At 30.0% G+C, this 20,020-nt stretch overlaps 2 protein-coding genes across 2 annotated transcripts; both read right to left on the bottom strand.

Annotated features, from left to right (window-relative positions):
* Nucleotides 1-499: 499 nt before the first annotated feature.
* On the bottom strand, nucleotides 500-3,941 carry LOC132944753 (vascular endothelial growth factor A-like). Its single transcript, XM_061014237.1, has 6 exons — nucleotides 3,688-3,941; nucleotides 1,806-1,929; nucleotides 1,581-1,607; nucleotides 1,288-1,472; nucleotides 1,110-1,220; nucleotides 500-1,042 (listed from the first exon to the last, which is right to left on the bottom strand). Exons 1-6 carry the CDS (start codon nucleotides 3,787-3,789, stop codon nucleotides 911-913), a joined length of 681 nt encoding a protein of 226 aa, XP_060870220.1. The 5' UTR covers nucleotides 3,790-3,941; the 3' UTR covers nucleotides 500-910.
* A 1,484-nt stretch (nucleotides 3,942-5,425) lies between these two features.
* LOC132944874 (uncharacterized) lies at nucleotides 5,426-13,137 on the bottom strand. The gene is made up of 7 exons (XM_061014402.1): nucleotides 12,836-13,137; nucleotides 7,535-7,658; nucleotides 6,705-6,731; nucleotides 6,402-6,586; nucleotides 6,208-6,318; nucleotides 5,936-6,120; nucleotides 5,426-5,859 (listed from the first exon to the last, which is right to left on the bottom strand). Exons 1-7 carry the CDS (start codon nucleotides 13,052-13,054, stop codon nucleotides 5,778-5,780), a joined length of 933 nt encoding a protein of 310 aa, XP_060870385.1. The 5' UTR covers nucleotides 13,055-13,137; the 3' UTR covers nucleotides 5,426-5,777.
* Nucleotides 13,138-20,020: the final 6,883 nt, after the last annotated feature.

Here is a 20,020-nt window from a genome sequence, read left to right as displayed (position 1 = left end):
AACACACTTTAATAACGATAATATTGGTACTGTACGATTTTAGAGTGCGTTGAGTTTGTTACTGTTTGTTTCCCGAAGGAAATTTGGGTTACACCTATAATATTTTAAATTTTTTATACCTACGTTATAGTATAGGTACCTATATAACTAGAGATGTGGTATTTACCGGTAAACATTATTTGATAAATTTACGTACAATTTGGTAAATTGGTAAAATGTATAAAAAAAGATTTATATGTGTAATTTTTATTCAATTTTCAAATAAAGCTTACGTGCCCAATTCCTTACCTTCTCAAAACTTTTTTATGAAGTGCGTAGATGTAGGATGAATATTTTTTTCCATTTTTACTATTTACTATCTAACAACCTATTTTCACTATAGGAATAGTATTCATATACGGATATTATATGATTCTACACTAAATAAAAGTTATTACACTAGCAAAAACATTAAAAATGAGGGGTCACTCAATTTTATGAACGGTAAAAAAGATCTCGGTAAAATGTACGTACATTTACTGAGCTAACATTTCTATCTATAACGAACATAATTTGTACCGTTACAATGTCTAGTGCCTACGAATACAATAATAAAGGTAGTGTGTATAATATAAGTTTGGTAAATTTAAAATTATTAAAGTTAAATCAGATCTCTATCACATGTATATAATTATTATTTCAATTTTTCAGTGAGCTTATATCTTAGTTCACGTTCCACTTAATGAGTACGATGAGGTTTTGTTAAATTCATTCTTTACGTAATAAAATGTTTGTGTTTATCTACATTAAGCTTTACACCTGAAATATATACTTTGCAAGTTTTAATTAAGCCTTAAACAGATAATTTGAAAGATGTAAATTTAACTGCAAGTGTAACTGTCAAATCCTGAAATACATTCCTGAGTTACACTCATTGGCAAGTGCAAGTTGTTGAATTCCACAGTCTTAACCCGTACTCATCATTACACTCTTGGCGATCTTCTTCATTGGTACACATACAACGACATTCATCGGGACTATATACTTGTAAGGGTGCGCAATTCTGTAAAAAAATAAATAATAAAAAATGTATTATTATAAAAATGAAAGGAAAATTATATAAATCGCACTTCTTCTTCAATGACACAACCGCACTGGCACATCAAATGTTGGTCTACTGACACCGTTTTTCGACCATTAAATTCTAATTTCCCCGATCCGTTGTATTGTAAGACAATTACCTAAAAATGAACGCTTTGTAACTTAACAGACTAAACAAAAGTCTCTGATTTACATTTATACACATACTTCGAAGTTGAGGGTTTCGATTTTGGTGGGTCGACATGCCAATAAATCGTGACCGCAGCAACCTCCACATCGGTTCACTCGGGTGCACATTGGATAGTAATATAAACTTTGATCGTCAATATCTTTGAGGCTGATCATTTGAAGTTCAACAGAACAACTTGCCGCTTTAGGTATCAACGTTGCTTCTAAACATACAAATTACTTTTAATATTTTTTTCTACGTGTAGTACGATTATTGTAACGTGTATTACTGTATTACTTTTTTGGGGTATTGATACACTTTATAAACTTACTTATTTCTGAGTCCAGTGCATTACGATCTAAAACACAAGAGGACAATATATATTTGTACTTATTTTGTTTTAATTAATATATTTTCAATTTATATTGATTAATATTAATCAATTCGCTAAATATAAAAATATTTTATCATCCTGGTAGTACCCTCTTAACATTTTTACATTTTTATAACACAAGTTCAACTCTTTTATTAGATTTTATCAAATTAGGTTACCTACTTTGGAAACCTGTCGTGACGAACAGTTTTTGAGCATCATTCATATTTGTGTCTGGCATGAATTTAGTAAACAGTTCTGAAAAATTTTGCACTTGGTTCAATTCCATTATGACATTTAAAGGAATCTAAAAGCACGACAAAAATTAATAAGTCATACATGTATGATGTATCTATATTGTATGTTATTGTTATACATTTTTGTTTTGATAAAAATAAGTAATATATAAATACAAGTTTAGTATGGAATTAATTTACACAGCATACAAATAATATTATACCATAATTTCAAATAATTAACAAATATTTTATATTTTACTTAATGTGTATTTAATGGAATTAAAAAAAAAACAATTTAATCGACACTGATACTTAAGTACTTATAACATTTTTAACTAAATCTAATAAATTATCTAGTAAACGGATTCTGGCGATAGGAATAAAAAATGTATCAATATCAATGAAAAATATTTTATTACTATGCACACAATGCATTCCAGTTGAACATTTATTTCTTGCTTATTTTGTTTATTGTCATAAAATCGATTGGTTTTAATCATAGACCTATTAACAGATTAATATAAGTTAATAGGTTAATAGGTCTATGGTTTTAATCATTTAGTTGACCTTATATCAATTAATTTATTTTAGATTAAAAGTGTCTACTATTAAGAGTTTTTTTTTTCAATATTATCTTCATATTATCTGTTTCACAGTAAACACAGACATTAAGATACCAAACAATTGTTTTGTGTCAACTTAGTCACTATTGTGTACTACTTATTGTGTTTATACGAATGTACTTACCACTCACCAGAGTATTGTCACAAAAGTGCAAGATTTATGTACGTTTTACTGTCAATATTTTTATTTAGCTCTTAGGATTTAAACGAATATCGGAATATGTACACTGAATATTAAAGGTAGTTAATTTAACACGATCGCATTTAGATCCTATATAATATAAGAATATGCGTACAGTACACTGTTATCAAATGGCAAAAGTTAGAGATAGTTACTGACTTGTATAACCTGTAAAAATAATGTTCCTGTGAAGAGAATTTGTCAAGGGCATTATGATTATATTTCTGTTTTTAACTTGTCGTTCTATTCTATATCGTTCTTGTACGGACTTCCTACTTAAAATAGGTATACAGGCCAAATGGTTATTATAGCATTATACAATATACATCGTTCACGTTGCTGGAATTAGAAATTATTACAGTAATTTTAGTAAATAAAAGATAGTAATAAAATAAATTACTGAAGTATTATAATTCTACAGTGCTACGACTTGAAAATATTTTATGGCAGTTTTAGGAGGGTGGAGCTTACAGTAATAATAAAAATAATGATAATAATAATAATAATAATAACATAATATTTTTAAATTATATTGATATATTATAATAGTATCTGTGACCTGCGGGTTACAAAAAATGAGTTATGTCATTAATTATTATCTATATGGATACTTCGTAGCAAATTAATGGCTAAATTATTTATAATTTTTAATTTAGCTTCTACACCGGTATATTTATAGTTATGCGATAAGCAGACCGCCCCTCGAATCCGCTGACCGTCGCCGACAGTAAGTGAGTGACTGAACTAGTTGAATAATTATTTGAATAAGATATTGTATATTATTTTTGTAAAAAAAAAAAACGCTTTTTCGCTCGGATGCTGATCAAACAATCGATTATACAATAATATATATATATATATACAAGTTTGTGTGTGACATTATAATATTATTATATTACGCGACGCAACCACGGTATTACATATTACAGGCACGCGACACAGGGACTCGGTATACGGTATACCCAATATATTATATTATGGTTATCGACGAGACGGCGCGCAAAAGAAAAACTTCAATTTACTTCCCGCGGGTGTCCAGTGCCGTCCGTGGATTCGGTACAGGTGACGGTGGCGACGGACAGCGACCAACAGACGACGGACAGCTGCGCGTAGACGGCCAACATGATGGCGACTTGTCGGTGGTCTGCGATAAATACGATGGAGGTATGAGTCTTGTGCGTCCGTTCTGCAACCTCGACGGCGTGCGTATGAACGACGCCGAACCGGAGATACCGCGTGCAGGGTGTAACCGACACCGCGAGCACGTTCAATCAGTTATGCGGTAACAGTGTACGGCATAATAGCGTCGCATACCAACATAATCTGGTACAAAATTCAACTTATCAATTACTAAATAATATAAAAATAGTGCAGATCGGTGAATATTTGTATATTTAATTTTTTTATGAAGATATATATATATATTATAATGTAATATTTGTATCTTAAATTATTTTTATGTATAATTGAATTTATTTTCGAAAAATTTTTATAACTAGAATTTATAAAATAAATGTCGAAGAAGCTAACTCAATGCATACATTTTGGGAGCCAATTCAATACGTCAAAATATCGCTTACCTGTGTTTGGGAGCCAAATCAATAGCTCCGCATAAAAAACGTATCATCATTCCTAAATTAATATTATATTATATTAAAATATTATTAATTATATAATAATTAATATTATAGAGCAAGGACTTAAATGCTAGTCATAGATAAATAACTATCAATATTTTTTTTTCTTTCTTGACTATTAATGTTCTGAAAACCTCATTATATGGTTTTGCCTCTCGTACGGAACTACCCCGCCTTCCACTATATATTATACACACAAATACAATATGTTTACATTTAAGTATATTCGGCGACGCGCGCCGTCGCCACTTTGAACCTCGGTCAGGGGCGGCACTTCTCTTCGGGCAGTCACGGTGTCTGGAGAGAGAAGCCGCCATCCCCTACCGTCCAAAAAAAAAAACCCTAGAGTACCATCCAACAGCTAATGGCTTCAGTTGCCGGGCTTAAGAACAAAAAAAAAAAAAGTATTTTCGATGTTTTTAGACCATAATTTTAGCTATAAAAATTGAAGGGTGTGTACATTTTTACTACAAAATAATTTTTAAAATTTAACGATTTTGACGATTAAAATTCCAACTTTATATATATAAAAATAATTTGTTCTATACATTTTTGATAGTTGTATATTATTATAAGTACAACTAATGAGAAACTTTGTAGTTCGTATAAAGTTTTCAAGCTCTTTAATCAAGCTTAATATTTTGTTATCAACATAATACAAAAAAGAAACTAAAATATTGGACATTTTAAATGTCTATAAATAGCATAAAAAAACCTAAAATATGTTTGAAATGTTATCATGTTAGGAAAATGCTAATATATATTATGTCTGGTGAAAATTAAAATCTTAAGTTTATTTTTGAATTAAAACGAAAAATCAAAATTGATTTTTTTGAAAACTGCATGTTACTTAAGTAATAAGTGTAAATATTATTATTTTTCTATAACTAATTTTTTGTTTTTCGCAATGATTTTCAAAATTATTTGGATGAAACTTATAAACGAAGCTTAAAAAACACATAAAACCAATATAATATTTATCATTCCGGTCAGAATCTAAATCAGTGTTGGATTCCTATTGGGGATTCTAGTCTTTTCCGACTGATGGGACCATTATGTTTCGCAAATTTTGTAAAATTAAAATATCAAACCACTACATTATATTATAGGAGGTAAAAACACATACAAAAATTTGTTTCCATTGCTTTTTTTATATTTATATTTATGATTTATCTGCTATTAGTTTTCGTTCAAATTCTGAGCTCCAATAATTAATATAATTTGAAAAAATTATTATTTTACAAATATTTTCGTTAAACATATTTTAAATCACAAATTAACTGACAATCGTTTATAAATTACAAAGGTCTTTCGAACAAACTAGCATTTTACTGTAAGCAAGAATAGGTAAACAACATTTCAACATAATAATATTATAATAGTCTTAAATAATAGTGAAAATAATATTAATAACGGAACGATCAGTGCTCTGTATAATATACATAATTAGTTTTTTTTTTCTCCGAGGATTGAGCTCATGACACGACTAATGAATATTTGTTTCTGTTCAATTGAGTACCACCAGTATTTTTTGTTCTTATTCTTATGGGTTCACACCTGAAATATAAACCATTATATAATATAAGAATTTATTTCTGCAGTAGAATATTTATTTAAACCGTTGAAAAATCACCCGCAAGTATAATTGTCAAATCCATATCCTGAAGTACATTCTTTGATTTCACGACATTCGCACTTGCATGTCGCTGAGTTCCATTGCTTTAAATCGTGTTCGTCGTGACACTTCTCTTCTTCATCTTCATTGCTGCACTTACAGAGACATTCTTTGGCATTATATATCTGCAACGGGCCACAGTTCTGTAAAAAGAAATAATATAAACATACATCGACATTAGAAACAATAATAATTATGAAAATAAAAGAAAAACTTATTATTAATCGCACTTCTTCTTTAATGACGCATCCACACTTGCACTTTAAATGTCGGTCTATTGCTACCGTTTTTCTACCTTTGAATTCTAATTTCCCTTCTCCGTTGTACTGCGATACCAATACCTATAAAAAAATTTACGACAGTAAATTGAGTAACGACTTTAAATGTTTTAAATATAAACGGTTATTTTATAGGAAGTACATACTTCGAAGTGGAGTGTCTCGATTTTAGTCGGTTGACAGGACAATAAGTCGTGACTGCAACATCCTCCGCATCGGTCTACTCGCGTGCACGAAGGAAAATAATACAAACTTCGATCATCGGTGTCTTTTAGGCTGATCGTTTGACTTCCAACAGAACAACTTGCCGGTTTAGGTATAAACGCTGCTTCTACATAATGTACAGACGTCATTTTTAATTTTATATATTATATAATATATATTTTATTTATTTAATCAATTATTTTAAGTATTATATATTTCTTTTGATATTGAACTAGACATCATACTTCTTTCCAAGTTTATCACAGTACGACCTGAAACACAAAAAAAACATTTTACAACTAGGGTGAAAGGTAAAAAAGTAAACAAACTTAAGAGGAATCTTGTGTTAAATTTTAAAATCTAAGATTTAAAAAGAAAAATTTTTAGGAATTTCTAAATCAAAATAATTTGCACATTTTCGTTAGGTTAGGTTAGGTTAGGTTTTTTACGCCTTTTGTCAAATTTCAAACTTTAAATGCTTATATAAAAAAAAAAATTGTAAGTATGAATTTTTAATATTTTTCAACTGCCATTATAAAAATATATTTGGAGCTTTGTTTTAAATTTTCAAGTTATTTGTCACAACGAATAACATTTTATTGACATATAACTATAGAAAAAAAAAATTAAAAATTGGAAACTGAAAATGTCCGTAAACAACTCAAAACAAATCAAAATATTTTGAAAATTGTATGATGTATAGAAAATTATAATATAAATTATAAACATTCAGTGAAAATATTATGTATCAGAGTTACACCAAAAACCAAAATCTATTTTTTATTTAAAATATTTTTCCTTAATTTAAATTTTGACCTTCTCAATGCACCAACTAGATTCATTTTCCCATCAAAAGAGATACTGAAGTTGAAAATCGAAGCATTATTTCGACTACTTATTGTATACACGGAAACATAAAATAAAAATAAAACACACATCTTTGTAAAATCAATATATTCATCGCTCCGCTCAGAATCTAAAATAATTTTATTATATTAAATTGATTGATACTATTATTTATGTAGTTTAAGTATTCATTTTATTTTATACATTTTTAATAAGTTCGTCAACTTACTTTGAAAACCTGTTGTGATAAAACGTCGTTGAGCTTCATCCATATTAGTATCTGGCATATATTTATTGAATAGTTCTGAAACATTTGTTACCTGGTTCAGTTCCATTATAACATTCAATGGAATCTAAAACACAATATGTATTTTTGTATTTTTATAAAAAAAAAAGTAATATAATTATATAATAATAAGAAATTTTAATAAATAAACAATCAAATTCAACCTCTACTTTAAATTCAAATCTTCCGTATACAATTTTGAGATACTAGGTTATAAATTATCAGATATGCACCAAACCCAGAATACATTAAAGAAAATTGTAAATAGGTATAAGGTAATAAAATATATTTAAATAAAAATTATAAGTTTTCTAAAAAAAGCAGTATGCTAATGACCAATTTGTCGAAGCAGAAATTTTATAGATTTCAAGACCAATAAAAAAAAAAAAAAAAAAAAAAGCAGTTCTTTAATCTTTTTAACAGTATTCAAATTTTAAATTAAAAATATTGTAAATATTTAATATTTTAATTATGTTGATATAAGCAGTATAAAAACTTTTATTTAAAAAAAATTATTAATCTTATTAAATGACCATGATTCATGGAGCAAAATTTGTGTTTCAAGATAATAAAATATATTATGTGTTGTACGAATTCGGCAATGTGCATCGTATATGACACATTATGAGTCCAGTATAGGTACGAAAGTGCAAGATCAATGTAATTAAGTAAATTGTATTATCACTTATCAGTATGTAGGTACTATTATTTTGCTTTTAGGTTCTAAACGAGTATACAAAACACTTATTAAAGATGATTTACTTAAATGCGTACTAGACAATATTGCATTATATATTGTTATAAAATCAAAATAGTAACAGATAATAACTAATTTCGTATGTCCTGCAAAAATCCTCTTCCGTTTGAGGATGCATCAAGGGCAATATGATTATTTTAAACTCGTCACTCTATATTATAACTCTTGCGCTAACTTCCTACTTAAAAAGTAAATACTACAGGCTTACTTATAATAGTTTATACTGTTTATTATTCATATCGTTCATATTATTCTAAAATATATCGTCAAAATGTACTAGAGTAAATTAAAGTTAATAAATATCATAATTATGGTTAAGAGGAAGTACATCTGATCCTATTAAACATTATATATGTATAACAAAATATAAAGTTTTAGTACTACATTTAAGTCAGTGAACATTTAAAAAAAATGTTTATATTTAAAATCTGCTTTTTTATATAATTACAAACAATTGTACCGACTTATGAAAGTGCCTAGGATGGACAAGACTATATAACCCCCTTTCCACGAAATTAAAATATTTGGAAGAGTTCAAACTTTAAATAAATAATTTTCCAGTCGGCAACTTAACTGCCCAATAAAATTTAAAACCATACGTCCAAAATATAAATGTGCATTCAATGTAACTAAACTTTGTAAACATTTCTTTCAAACTCCTTTTCTATTTTTATCTTATCTGGTAAACTTAGATTTTATGATATGTGGATGGAACTACCACAATTATTAATAAATACAAACATTATTTGATATTAAACCTAAAATAACTGACTAAAATGTTTAACAAACGAGGAAATAATCAATATTTAATTAAAGTCATCACTCGTCAATAACCATGGGTATGTAGGTACCTATATAGTTAATTATATAGATGGTATAATAAAAAGCAGATCAATAGCCAATCAAATTGTAATTGATAGATAATTAGTTCCTTAATATTACCAAGAAACATTACCCAGGTAGTAATTAACCGAAAAACATTAGTTGGTTTTTAGATCATTATATGTATAAATGTATAGTATATATATTATAAAATACCCGAGCATTTTGTCAGATTCTCATAGCTCATTTATATTATGATCTAGGTACAATTTACATTTTACATATTATTATAACAGTAAATTTCAATATTAGAGCCGCATAGTATGTTTTCATAATAATTTCTTAATACGATGTTTAATTGTTTGTATATGTAGGTACAAAAATAGTTACTAATTAATACATTTCTAGATTATACAATATTTTAATTTTATTAACTATTAAAGTATTACATTTCAAGATTCATCAATAATATTATACTCTATTTTGTTTATTTAAACCCCACGCTTCGCGTGATCCGTACTATGGTAGTATGGTGATTCTGTTATCTTGAACCCGGTAGGTATACCTTATACAATGCCAATGATATGTTATAACATTTCAAGAACGAGTACGCATTGTCAAGTAAAAACTACAGAAAATCGCAAAAAAAATATATTCATCGTTGTTGACTGCATACAGCTGGTACCTACCTATATATTATAACGTATTTTTATGGTTCTCACTATACAGTGTTACTACACAGTACGTACTACGTAGAACAATATTATAAGTTCTAACAAATAGAAACTGTTCTCGACGTTCTCGTATCATCTGGTATCATACTTATATGAATGGCGTACAAACACATATTTAAAATAATCTATTAGGACCTCGCCTTTATACCAATATGGCCAAACAACTTTTAGCTACGCGTACGAAATAATAAATAGTATTTGCCACATAATATTATTATATGAATATTTGACGCAAAATGGAGTCGATCGCATCGCCAAACGACCCTAGGACGCGGGTTGGCCCTGGAACATGGCCGACACTCATCAAACGTGTTAACAAAAAACGTTCCTTGCATTTCCTAAGTGCAGGGTCGGTCCGAGTGGGCCCATGCAGGAAATTTTTTTTCTAGGGCACAATAACCTAACATTTTTTTTTTAGCAACACACTACGCAACGTTATCTGACAACGTTTTTGTCGTACCGTAAAATGACCGTGTAATTTATTATAATAAAATAATATGATGAATGGAAACATAACACACAAACGTCGCATGGAAAAAATAAAGCACGGTATTAAAAATAATATCGTAGGCACCTTGACAATACTGCGCATTCAAAAATACATCGCGACAGTTATTTTCCATTGTAATATATTAAAAACAAATCAACAAAAAGGCCGACTTTTCCAAAAAGAAGTTAACAGTCATTACTCGTTCAATCCTCTGCAAGGACGGCCGCGCACATAATAATATTATGGGTACCTACGGTGTATATTTTGGGGATCAGAATTTTATTATGCCACTTGTTCAAATTAATAATTATAGTAGTTGCTCATAATACCATAGAACATAGTACCGATAATAATGAACATACAATAATAAATTGTTTTTATTTAGTTCGAAATTACCTATACAATTATGAGTGTGTTATGCACCTGCTGCCATTATAATAATTATTATGAATTCCATAGCGCGTACCTATAACTAAATGTACGCGACGGCACGACGCAGAGGAGCGGGTAAACAATATACATGCCTATAGGCCGACTACAGGTATCTACTTGAAATTTAAAATGTAAATTAAAATTACGAACCATTAATATTATTATTTTTGATTTCGTCGATCATGCTATTCTAGAATGTTAATTCATTTCTAAAACAGATAAAGTATTTTTCTTTTTCGTGATTTCACTGTCCACGCAACTACTTTGAAATTATTCTGGTTCTAAAGTTGGTTCTATTTGTATACAAATTAACAAGCAAGCTATAGTAAACCATTGAATATTTTAATTTTCACGAAACTACGTATTAATTTATTATAATATAAAATTGTTAACTTGTTGAATACGTGCAGGCTCAAAATCGAATTTAATTTGTTATGAATTATTAGCATCTTTTTTTACATTAATTCTGTATACAATTTTGTTGCTCTGTTATAGCTCTCCATATTTTTATTTAGGCACTATTTTAAAATTGTTTTAACTAGTTTATAAAAAAACCTACATAAAGTTAATACATTTGATACCTAGGTTTACTGATTTAAACACAATACTGCAGACTGCAGTAATAAATATTAAGACTCGTGGCTTCCATATTATTATGTGTAAATAATATTGTAATGTGTCATTTACATCATAATATTTTAATAATTAAGAACCCAATAACAATATTATGATGTGTTATCTTTATCTTGTATTATCATCGATCAATTGTGTACAAATGACTAGGAATTTTTAAGTTGATATTAATTTTGTATTGTAATACCATTGGTTATAAATACTATTATAATAATAATACCTACCCACGGTCTTGAACATTGTTTATAAATAAACAGTATGAAATGTATTGTATATTTTAAGATCAATAATAGGTAGCTAACATAGTATATAAAATATCAATTATAGTGATTTTATGTGTAAAAATTGCAGCAGAACATGATGTAGTAACGCTGAAGGTCGTTCAACAATAGGACCACCAAAGAGTGAAGGACGAAGTTCTATGCTATTTTTCTATTATAAAGTTAAACTTAGTAGTCTATTTCAGTAATTTTATATTTCGCGGTCAAACAGCAAGGGCCCTAGAATCTACCACGCAGCTAGGGGCCCAAGCAGGGATCGCTGTCCTCCTGAAATGGCAGACAGGAATTGTCAAACAGTACTCCTTATCTAAACCAAAATGGTTCGAATATTGTACTCATTCCGATTAATGACGTTATTAAATGACATAAATAGTTAAGAAACATAAAACGTAAATATTTACCTACATATTATTATTTTTAAAATGTAGCTATAATAGGTATAATTATATAGTATTATTACAAATTATAATAAATACAATAAACTTTAGGTATTAAAAAATAAATTATTCTTCCGACCGTCAACCGATATATTTTGTCAATAAATAGATTTTATATTGTAACGATCGGAACGAGTGCAATAATTTGAACATTACCTTTTTTTGAACTGAGTGCAACTCAAGCAATACCTTTTTCTGCAGCGAGTGCAATTTGACGAGAATAAAAGTGCGATTAGACCTAATTATAATGCCGACCCTGTTACTTGGTCCCGCGATAATAATATACTCACCTCTCCGTACGGGTACACAGGTCTTACAAAGCACAGATTTGATCAGATTTATATCAGAACAAACAAAAAATTAAACAAAGTTTTGCTGTTTACACATACGACACTAAATTACAGGTTTCTCGTTCACATTTCACCCTCGTCTATTATTATATAGGTGGTACAATAATTCATTTTTTTTTTTGGTGGTCTAAACTAGGCACGTTACACGGCCGGTATAAAACCAGACGCGCCGACGACACGATGACGCGCGTATCAAGCCATCGTCGGCGCGTACGAACTTAAATAATATAATGTAAATCGAAAAACGCGCGCACCGTACGCGAGGCTGTGAAACGGGCCTTAGACCTGACGGACGGACTCTTATTTACCTCTCCCAGATTCGCGGTGTCGTCAGCGGCGACGACGTCTGCGGTTGACGAGGATTGTCCGGAGCAGCAGTGTTGTTCACCGCCGGCAGAACTGGTGGTGTACCGCCGAACGAGGTCTCCGTCCGAGTGCACCGAACGCGCGTTGGAACCGTGTTTGGCGGCGGCGGCAACGAACAGCGACCAACAGCTGACGACGGCGACCAGCGTGCCGGCGATCATTGTGGTTATCGTTCGCGGTGCCCGTGTAGCGTGTACCGAGGGTCGGCGTCGCGTCAACCGTTCTGTCGCCGAGTCGGCGTGCGTGTGACGCTGACGCGTCAGTGCCGATGCAGGTGCGTTAACGGACGTTTTCCCCACCGCCCACCAGGCACCCACGGCGATTGTGGGGGTCCCGTTCTGGGCCGTTTGCGACGCGACGAACGCAGTACACCATTTTGCGCACTTACGCAGGGGATGGCGGCGTGTTTTTCGATGTACCAGCGATGTTCACTGCGGCTGCAGGATCGCGGCTATGATTTATGATGTTACCGGTATATGTATACGCGTAGGTACGTTAGGTAAGGTTAGGTTGGATATCTAAGTGTATTATGTGCCACTCGGGCGGTTATATCATTATGTGTACTATATTATTATGATGTCGGAACGAATTTATATATTTTGGATCTAGATAGTAGAGGATCTCAGGGACGGATCCAGAGTGAAGATCTGCAGGCGTTGAGGAGGGGGCATTCACGTACCAAACACAAATATTCATCTTGTACATTTTTAAATCAGATTAATTTAAGTATCAAATCCATCATGCCCTTATTGTTAAATTATCATCACTTAGAGTTGGTGCATCTATTCATACAGGTTAATTCACCAATCACCAAATATGCCTAGCCAAAGCTTTTCTTTAATAACAAATTTATTAAAAATCTGATTTTTGGAACTTTCCGCAATTTATATATACTTAAGACCATATTTTCGATTATTTAGGCAATTATACTACCTAAGGTCCTAAAAGGTACAAGTTTTTTTTACAAATAGAACCAACTTTTATACTGTAAGTTATTAAGAAGATGGATTTTTATTTTGGAAATGTTTAATCAAAATCTAAATTCAAACCAATAGTTTCTGAGTTTTTAAAATGCATATAGGTACTATATGAATAATAGTCCTTAAAAATATAAAAAGATGTATTATTGGATCTAGTATTGATTATACTTAAAAATTAAAAATTACAAATAATAAACTGATGATTAATAAATTAATATTGGTTGTACAGTTTTTAAACTATTATAGCCTCCATATCTTTCTATCCCATTAAACAAGGACTTGTTATCCTTAATCCACAAAATGAAAAAGTGCGATTCTCATTAAAAAAAATTGTAGTTATTTTTATATCTCCAAAAATTGTTTGAAAAAATCAGAAAGTTAAAATTAATTAATTAATAATGTAAAAAATGGGGGTGAGTGAAAATATATTAAGCGAATGAATCACTCTATATGTATATGTAGGTATACAATAAAAAAAACAAAAAAAATATACAGCCATAATAGACTTATGTCTTCTAAGAGGTAATTAAAGTTTAAACTATTATATGAAATATTTCTTTAAAAATAAAGTTGAGTTAGGTGTGAGCTTTAGGGAAGGAGTCTAACGTCTAGGCTGTTTGCGCTCCATGGTTCCGTCTCTGAAGGGGTAACCCCGAAAATGCAGAAATCGATAAATAGTGAAGAATCCAAAATATATGTAATCATTTAAACATTGCATTTTAATATTTTTAATGTCGCATAGTCTGTTGTATTATACCTATTAGCCATATAAGTAGGTACCAACTACCAATAGTTCATTATATTATAATAGATTATTATAAAAATTAAAAAAAAATAATAATTGTCCTTTTCGAAGTCGTAGGGTTCGTATGTTTTCCTTAATGCTTCTACCTCCGTGATGTATCTTGCAAACGAAGTTCCAAATTAAGTTCATATATTAGGTATAACAATAATATCACGTTTATTGTAGAACGATCTTCCATAATGTAATAATTACATAATAACGCTGATAATGAAAAAGGACTTATTTCTTAATGTTTAAATAATAATTATGCGCACTTACTAAGTAATACGTTTTCCAAGAAAAAGTGTAATATTTTACTTTTTGTAGTATAACAAATGTACTTGTACAATATATTTTATGCAATTTTTGTCGTCGTTTGACACGCACCAAGCACGTATTAATCTTTTCTCGTTAATATTATTGTTTATTATCTTATATTTTTTGATATGAATTTATTTTACAATATTTCCAAAACAAATTTTGTTAATTTCAATTATTACTGTTATTTTTCAAACTTAACATCAAATACCACTTACCAATTTTCCTCCTAGCTTGGGATTTTTCAATCAGGAAGATCATTTTTTATATATTATTTTCATTAAATCCTTTGAATTATAATTAATTTGTATACTTATTTTCTTATTTAAAAACTTTTGATTCATATCTTATACTTTTTTTGTAGCATATTATTATTCACTATATTTAAAATTGTCTACTTATTATTTAGCATTTTCTTTAATTAGCATTTATATGTGAACAGCCATACATGGTTGTCGGAAAGTATTTTTTTGGAAAATTTCAAAAGTAAATCTAACTTTTTGCTTGGTAATTTATGTTTAATATTCATTTTACTTTACATAATACACTTTTATTAGTTTTCAACAATTTCATATTCATAAATTTAAAAAAATAAAACAAATACTAAGCCATTGCAAAAACATACAATTTGTTGAAGTATTAGTAATACCTATATTATGAACTCTCAATAATTATTCATACGTTTCGGCAATAATTACTGCTGGGGAATAATAAAAATTCATATCAAAACATTAGTAAACATTAAAATATGAGAAACCTACATCTATAAGATAAAATAATATTATTAGCGATTGATTAATATTTAAGATTAAAAATCAGTATTCAACTGACAATTACAACAAAATATTATGAATGTACGACATAATAGTTGTAAATAAGAAATAACATAAGCTTTTTGAAGTAGGTAAGTACTATATAAAGACCTGCAAGGGCCGGGCTTACCCAGGTTTCTTGCAGGGATCGGTTTCGGGCTGGGCCGGATTCTATAAAATTCAAGATGGGCCGGACCGGACCTCTATTAAGACAAAAGTTAAGGGCCGGGATGGGCTTCTATGAAAAATTAGAAATTCTAGCAGGACCTATCTTTTTATACTAAACTATGGATCACTATACGCTGGACCAGGAGTATATTTCTAGACAAATTTATATTGTTAGTTGTTACAAACACTCGGTAGAAACGAAGTTTATTTTCCAATAAATATTATAAATTACAAATACATTTTAGCGGAACCATTCAAAATAAAAGTAAATATCAATAAGTAAATGTATTTAAGTAAATGTGAAAAATAAATGAAAATTATTATTATTACTATTTAATTACTGTTATATTAATCATATTCAACAATCGAAATTACAGCCCTGTAATGTGATACGTGTGTTTGTGATCTAATTTTTTCCAAATATCTTGAAAATACTGCATCAATACTGCTGGATTATTTATCAAATGTAAATTGAATGTGTCCATAAGGAAAGTTTTAAAAGTTTCTGATTTCTTATCATTAAAATTGATGTTAAAGTCACCAAATTGTTATAATTTATAAATTATAATAATTATAAATGCACAGTATGCAGATCTTATTACGCTGTTTCAAATCTTCGCGTTAAACCCGTTTTCTATTACCTAGTCCATACCAAAAGCGCGCACAAAAAAACGTAATCACGGCAAAGGTAAAGCACTATGCAGGGATATATGCAACAATCGGATTGTTATATGAAAAAAATTTCATGAAATAAAAATGTTTATGCGTCATGCAATGTGGTTTTAATAACACGCAAGACATGTATAATCAATCTACAACCGTCACTACAACTTAGCGCTCCCGCTTTTTTTTTTTATTTGTTCCATCCTACCGATCGATCTAATAATGCGATAATATTTCAGAAAACCGATCTGAATTCGTTAGAATGTCTATTTGAGATCGGTTAGTCCACATTTTAAGATTTCTGATTTAAATTCCAAATAAATCTCGAATAATCAACGTTTGAAAATTCGGAAATTTCAAAATATTCAAGCTAAATTTATAGATGTTGGGGGGGGGGGGGGGTGAAATTGGAAAAAGTGAACTGGCCAATCTCAAGTAGACATAATAACGAATTCAAACAGTTTTAAAAAATATTGTTGCATTACTAGATCAATCTCAGTATGATGGAATAAAAATTGGATGTTTTGGCTAAAATAACTGTTTAATATATTATAAATTATAGTATTTCGTCAGGAACGTTTTTTCCCGGCCAGCCCGCACCGTGCCATAAAAAACTTCGTTTCAAAAAATGCGGTCTAAACATGGCTAGACTTGCTCACCAAAAACTATTTCCGGACCGGGCCGGGCTGTCAAAAAATATTACCGAGCCGAACTGGGCTGTAAAGTACATCAGCCCGTGCAGACCTCTAGTAGTCTAGTGAGTACCTACTTACGTTAGGTTAGCAATGAAAACTGAAATATTATTTTAATACTTACCTAACATTTGTTCTAGAAATTAAACGTTATTTTCAGATTTATAACTGCGATTCAATTTGCATTTTGATTTAAGCTAAAAAGGTGTTGTAATAAAAATCCAGATGATTTTCACTTCATTTATCTGTAATCGTCGCAAGTGTCCTATTATCGTGAACTTGTATGACTCATGAGTCATATGTATGCGTGCGCGTGACTTGTAAAACTAGCACCTGTCCTGTTAATAAATAACAATAATAATATTATAATATTACTCCTGACTTCGCGTCTTGTAGTACTTCTATAGGAACATTTATATTTGGCCTACGAGAGTGCGTGCGTGCACCCATATCCGCTGTCACCGCCTGCAGTAGTGTAGTCATGTTTTAATAATTGGTGACAATTCGGCTGGACTCGAGTCCTTCACTCGACGACGGTGGCGCATAGGTACATGGATGTGAATATATTGTGATTAAAATATTTTTCACCGCCGTAACTTTCCGTCTCCAAAAAATATAAAAATGTTTCAAAGCCATAATATTTAGACTTTGGATTTTTATTCTTATTTTCTAAGTAGGTACTTTAGTAACTTTCGAATTTCAAACCATCGTAAATATTTAGTCATATAGTTAAAACGTTTGGGAACACTCTAGTCTCTAAAATCAGTTATAATTTGTAAAATCTATATACTTTTCAAAATTGTTACTTTTACCATGACATTATTTAGATATATTAATCATTTAACACTCCGCATAAGATAGGAAATTAATTTTTTACATTGATTCACATGATTTGAGACAAATTATGAAATAATATTATGCTTTATCTCTATTGTTATTGTAGTACTTAGTTTAAAAGTTTGCCAATGATGGATCGAGGAGAGATTAGATATGTATATAGGCTCCTGGAAAAGCATCTACAAACCCTGGATCTTCTATACTTGTTCAGCGTGTATCTAGGAGAGAAATAATTTACCGACGAAGATCGGTATCGGATCACTACCAAAATACCACTGTTCTGTGCAGGTTCTAATCTATATAGTCAAAGACGAGTGAGGAAGAGGACCTGGAGAAGGAGCGCCAATCGTTGTAGCACTGTCGAGGGAGGTGGATGTAACTTCGACCACGGGCTAATAAGCCAGATCAAGAGGAGATAAGGAGATTGCGGTGAACGTGGCTTCAAAAGCTGTGGGCTGTAGGCCAGATCGCGAATACAGAGTAGACAGAGTAAAATGGAAGGATGATAGACATCGCTACCCCGATTCCTTTGGATGTGCCACCGACCATATTCTTCTTACCCTTTCTCTCTTGGCACCACGGGGGGGGGGGGGGGGACGATCATGAAAATATCCATTGTGAAGGTTGGTAAGTTGGGGCATTTCGCGTCTACCTACCATTTGTGGTTGTATACATAGTTTGAATTGTTTTAATTTTCAATAAACGACTTTGCATAGGAGGAAGTATTGCTAAGACAATTCTCCCTCATGTTAGAGGGTCACAAGGAGAACAAGAGTCTTAGTTTAAAAAAATGTAAATATTGTTTGTGCAAACATTAATATTAATCATTTTAAATTTATAATATAGGTACATCTTGTATGTTATGATATTTCTATTTAACTTTCATAATTAAAGCTAAGATATTCAATTTGCATTTTAGCCAAACTTTTATATTAGACTCATTTTTTTTATAGGTATATTACAACATAAAAATTACTAATATAATATGAATATATTACGTGTTATTTTTTAAGTATTTAATATTATACGTACATTAAATATTATTATAAAAGGTATTTTTTATAGGTATATTATAGTTTTACCACGCTTACATCGTGGGTTAGATAAGAACTTAGGTTTGTACCATAGCTTGTATTTATTACTCCAAAGACATTAATTTAGACGAAGATGGAAGTTGTCAACCAAGCTCATTCATTCTTTTATTATTCATAAATTTAAAAAATAAACTATTATTCTAAACATTAATGTATAAAAACTTTTTTACATTCCGAAATCATAACAAATAGAAAATCACTGATCCATGTTTTCAAACACAAGATACGCCTTATCTTTATGGTATTTAGGCAACACATATATCATTTAAGCTTTTGAACTGTATTGTAATAATGTATCATTCAAACAATAAAATAATAATTTATTGTGGTAACTTAAATTTAAAAATAATAACTAATACAGTAATACGATAGGTATAATTCTATAGTTACAAAATAATATTATACACATTTTCCTTGAATAAAATTAAGAAAATGAAAAAAATTTAACTTTTATAGATTTAAGTAAAATGTATTACCTATAGCTTAGAATTATTATTATTGCTTGTTGTGTGGTGACACTATAGCTATTAGACACTGTTAAATCGTTTCCTATGCGCCATCTAATGTATTTATCAACTTATTTAATAGCACAAGTATTATATTATTGATGTCAAATATTATGAATTAATTATAGTGTAGGTGCCTATTTCATAATTATTTATATTATACAAATATTTGATATTGTAATTTTTTCGTTTTTAAAAGCTATTAAAGACTTAATTGTAATTTAATGTAAATACCTATTTTAAAACCAAAAAGATATTTTGTTGTAAGTTACT

Source organism: Metopolophium dirhodum, chromosome 5 (assembly GCF_019925205.1).
Source record: "Metopolophium dirhodum isolate CAU chromosome 5, ASM1992520v1, whole genome shotgun sequence".
Taxonomy (NCBI): Eukaryota; Metazoa; Arthropoda; class Insecta; order Hemiptera; family Aphididae; genus Metopolophium; species Metopolophium dirhodum.
This window is presented reverse-complemented; position numbering and strand designations above follow the sequence as displayed.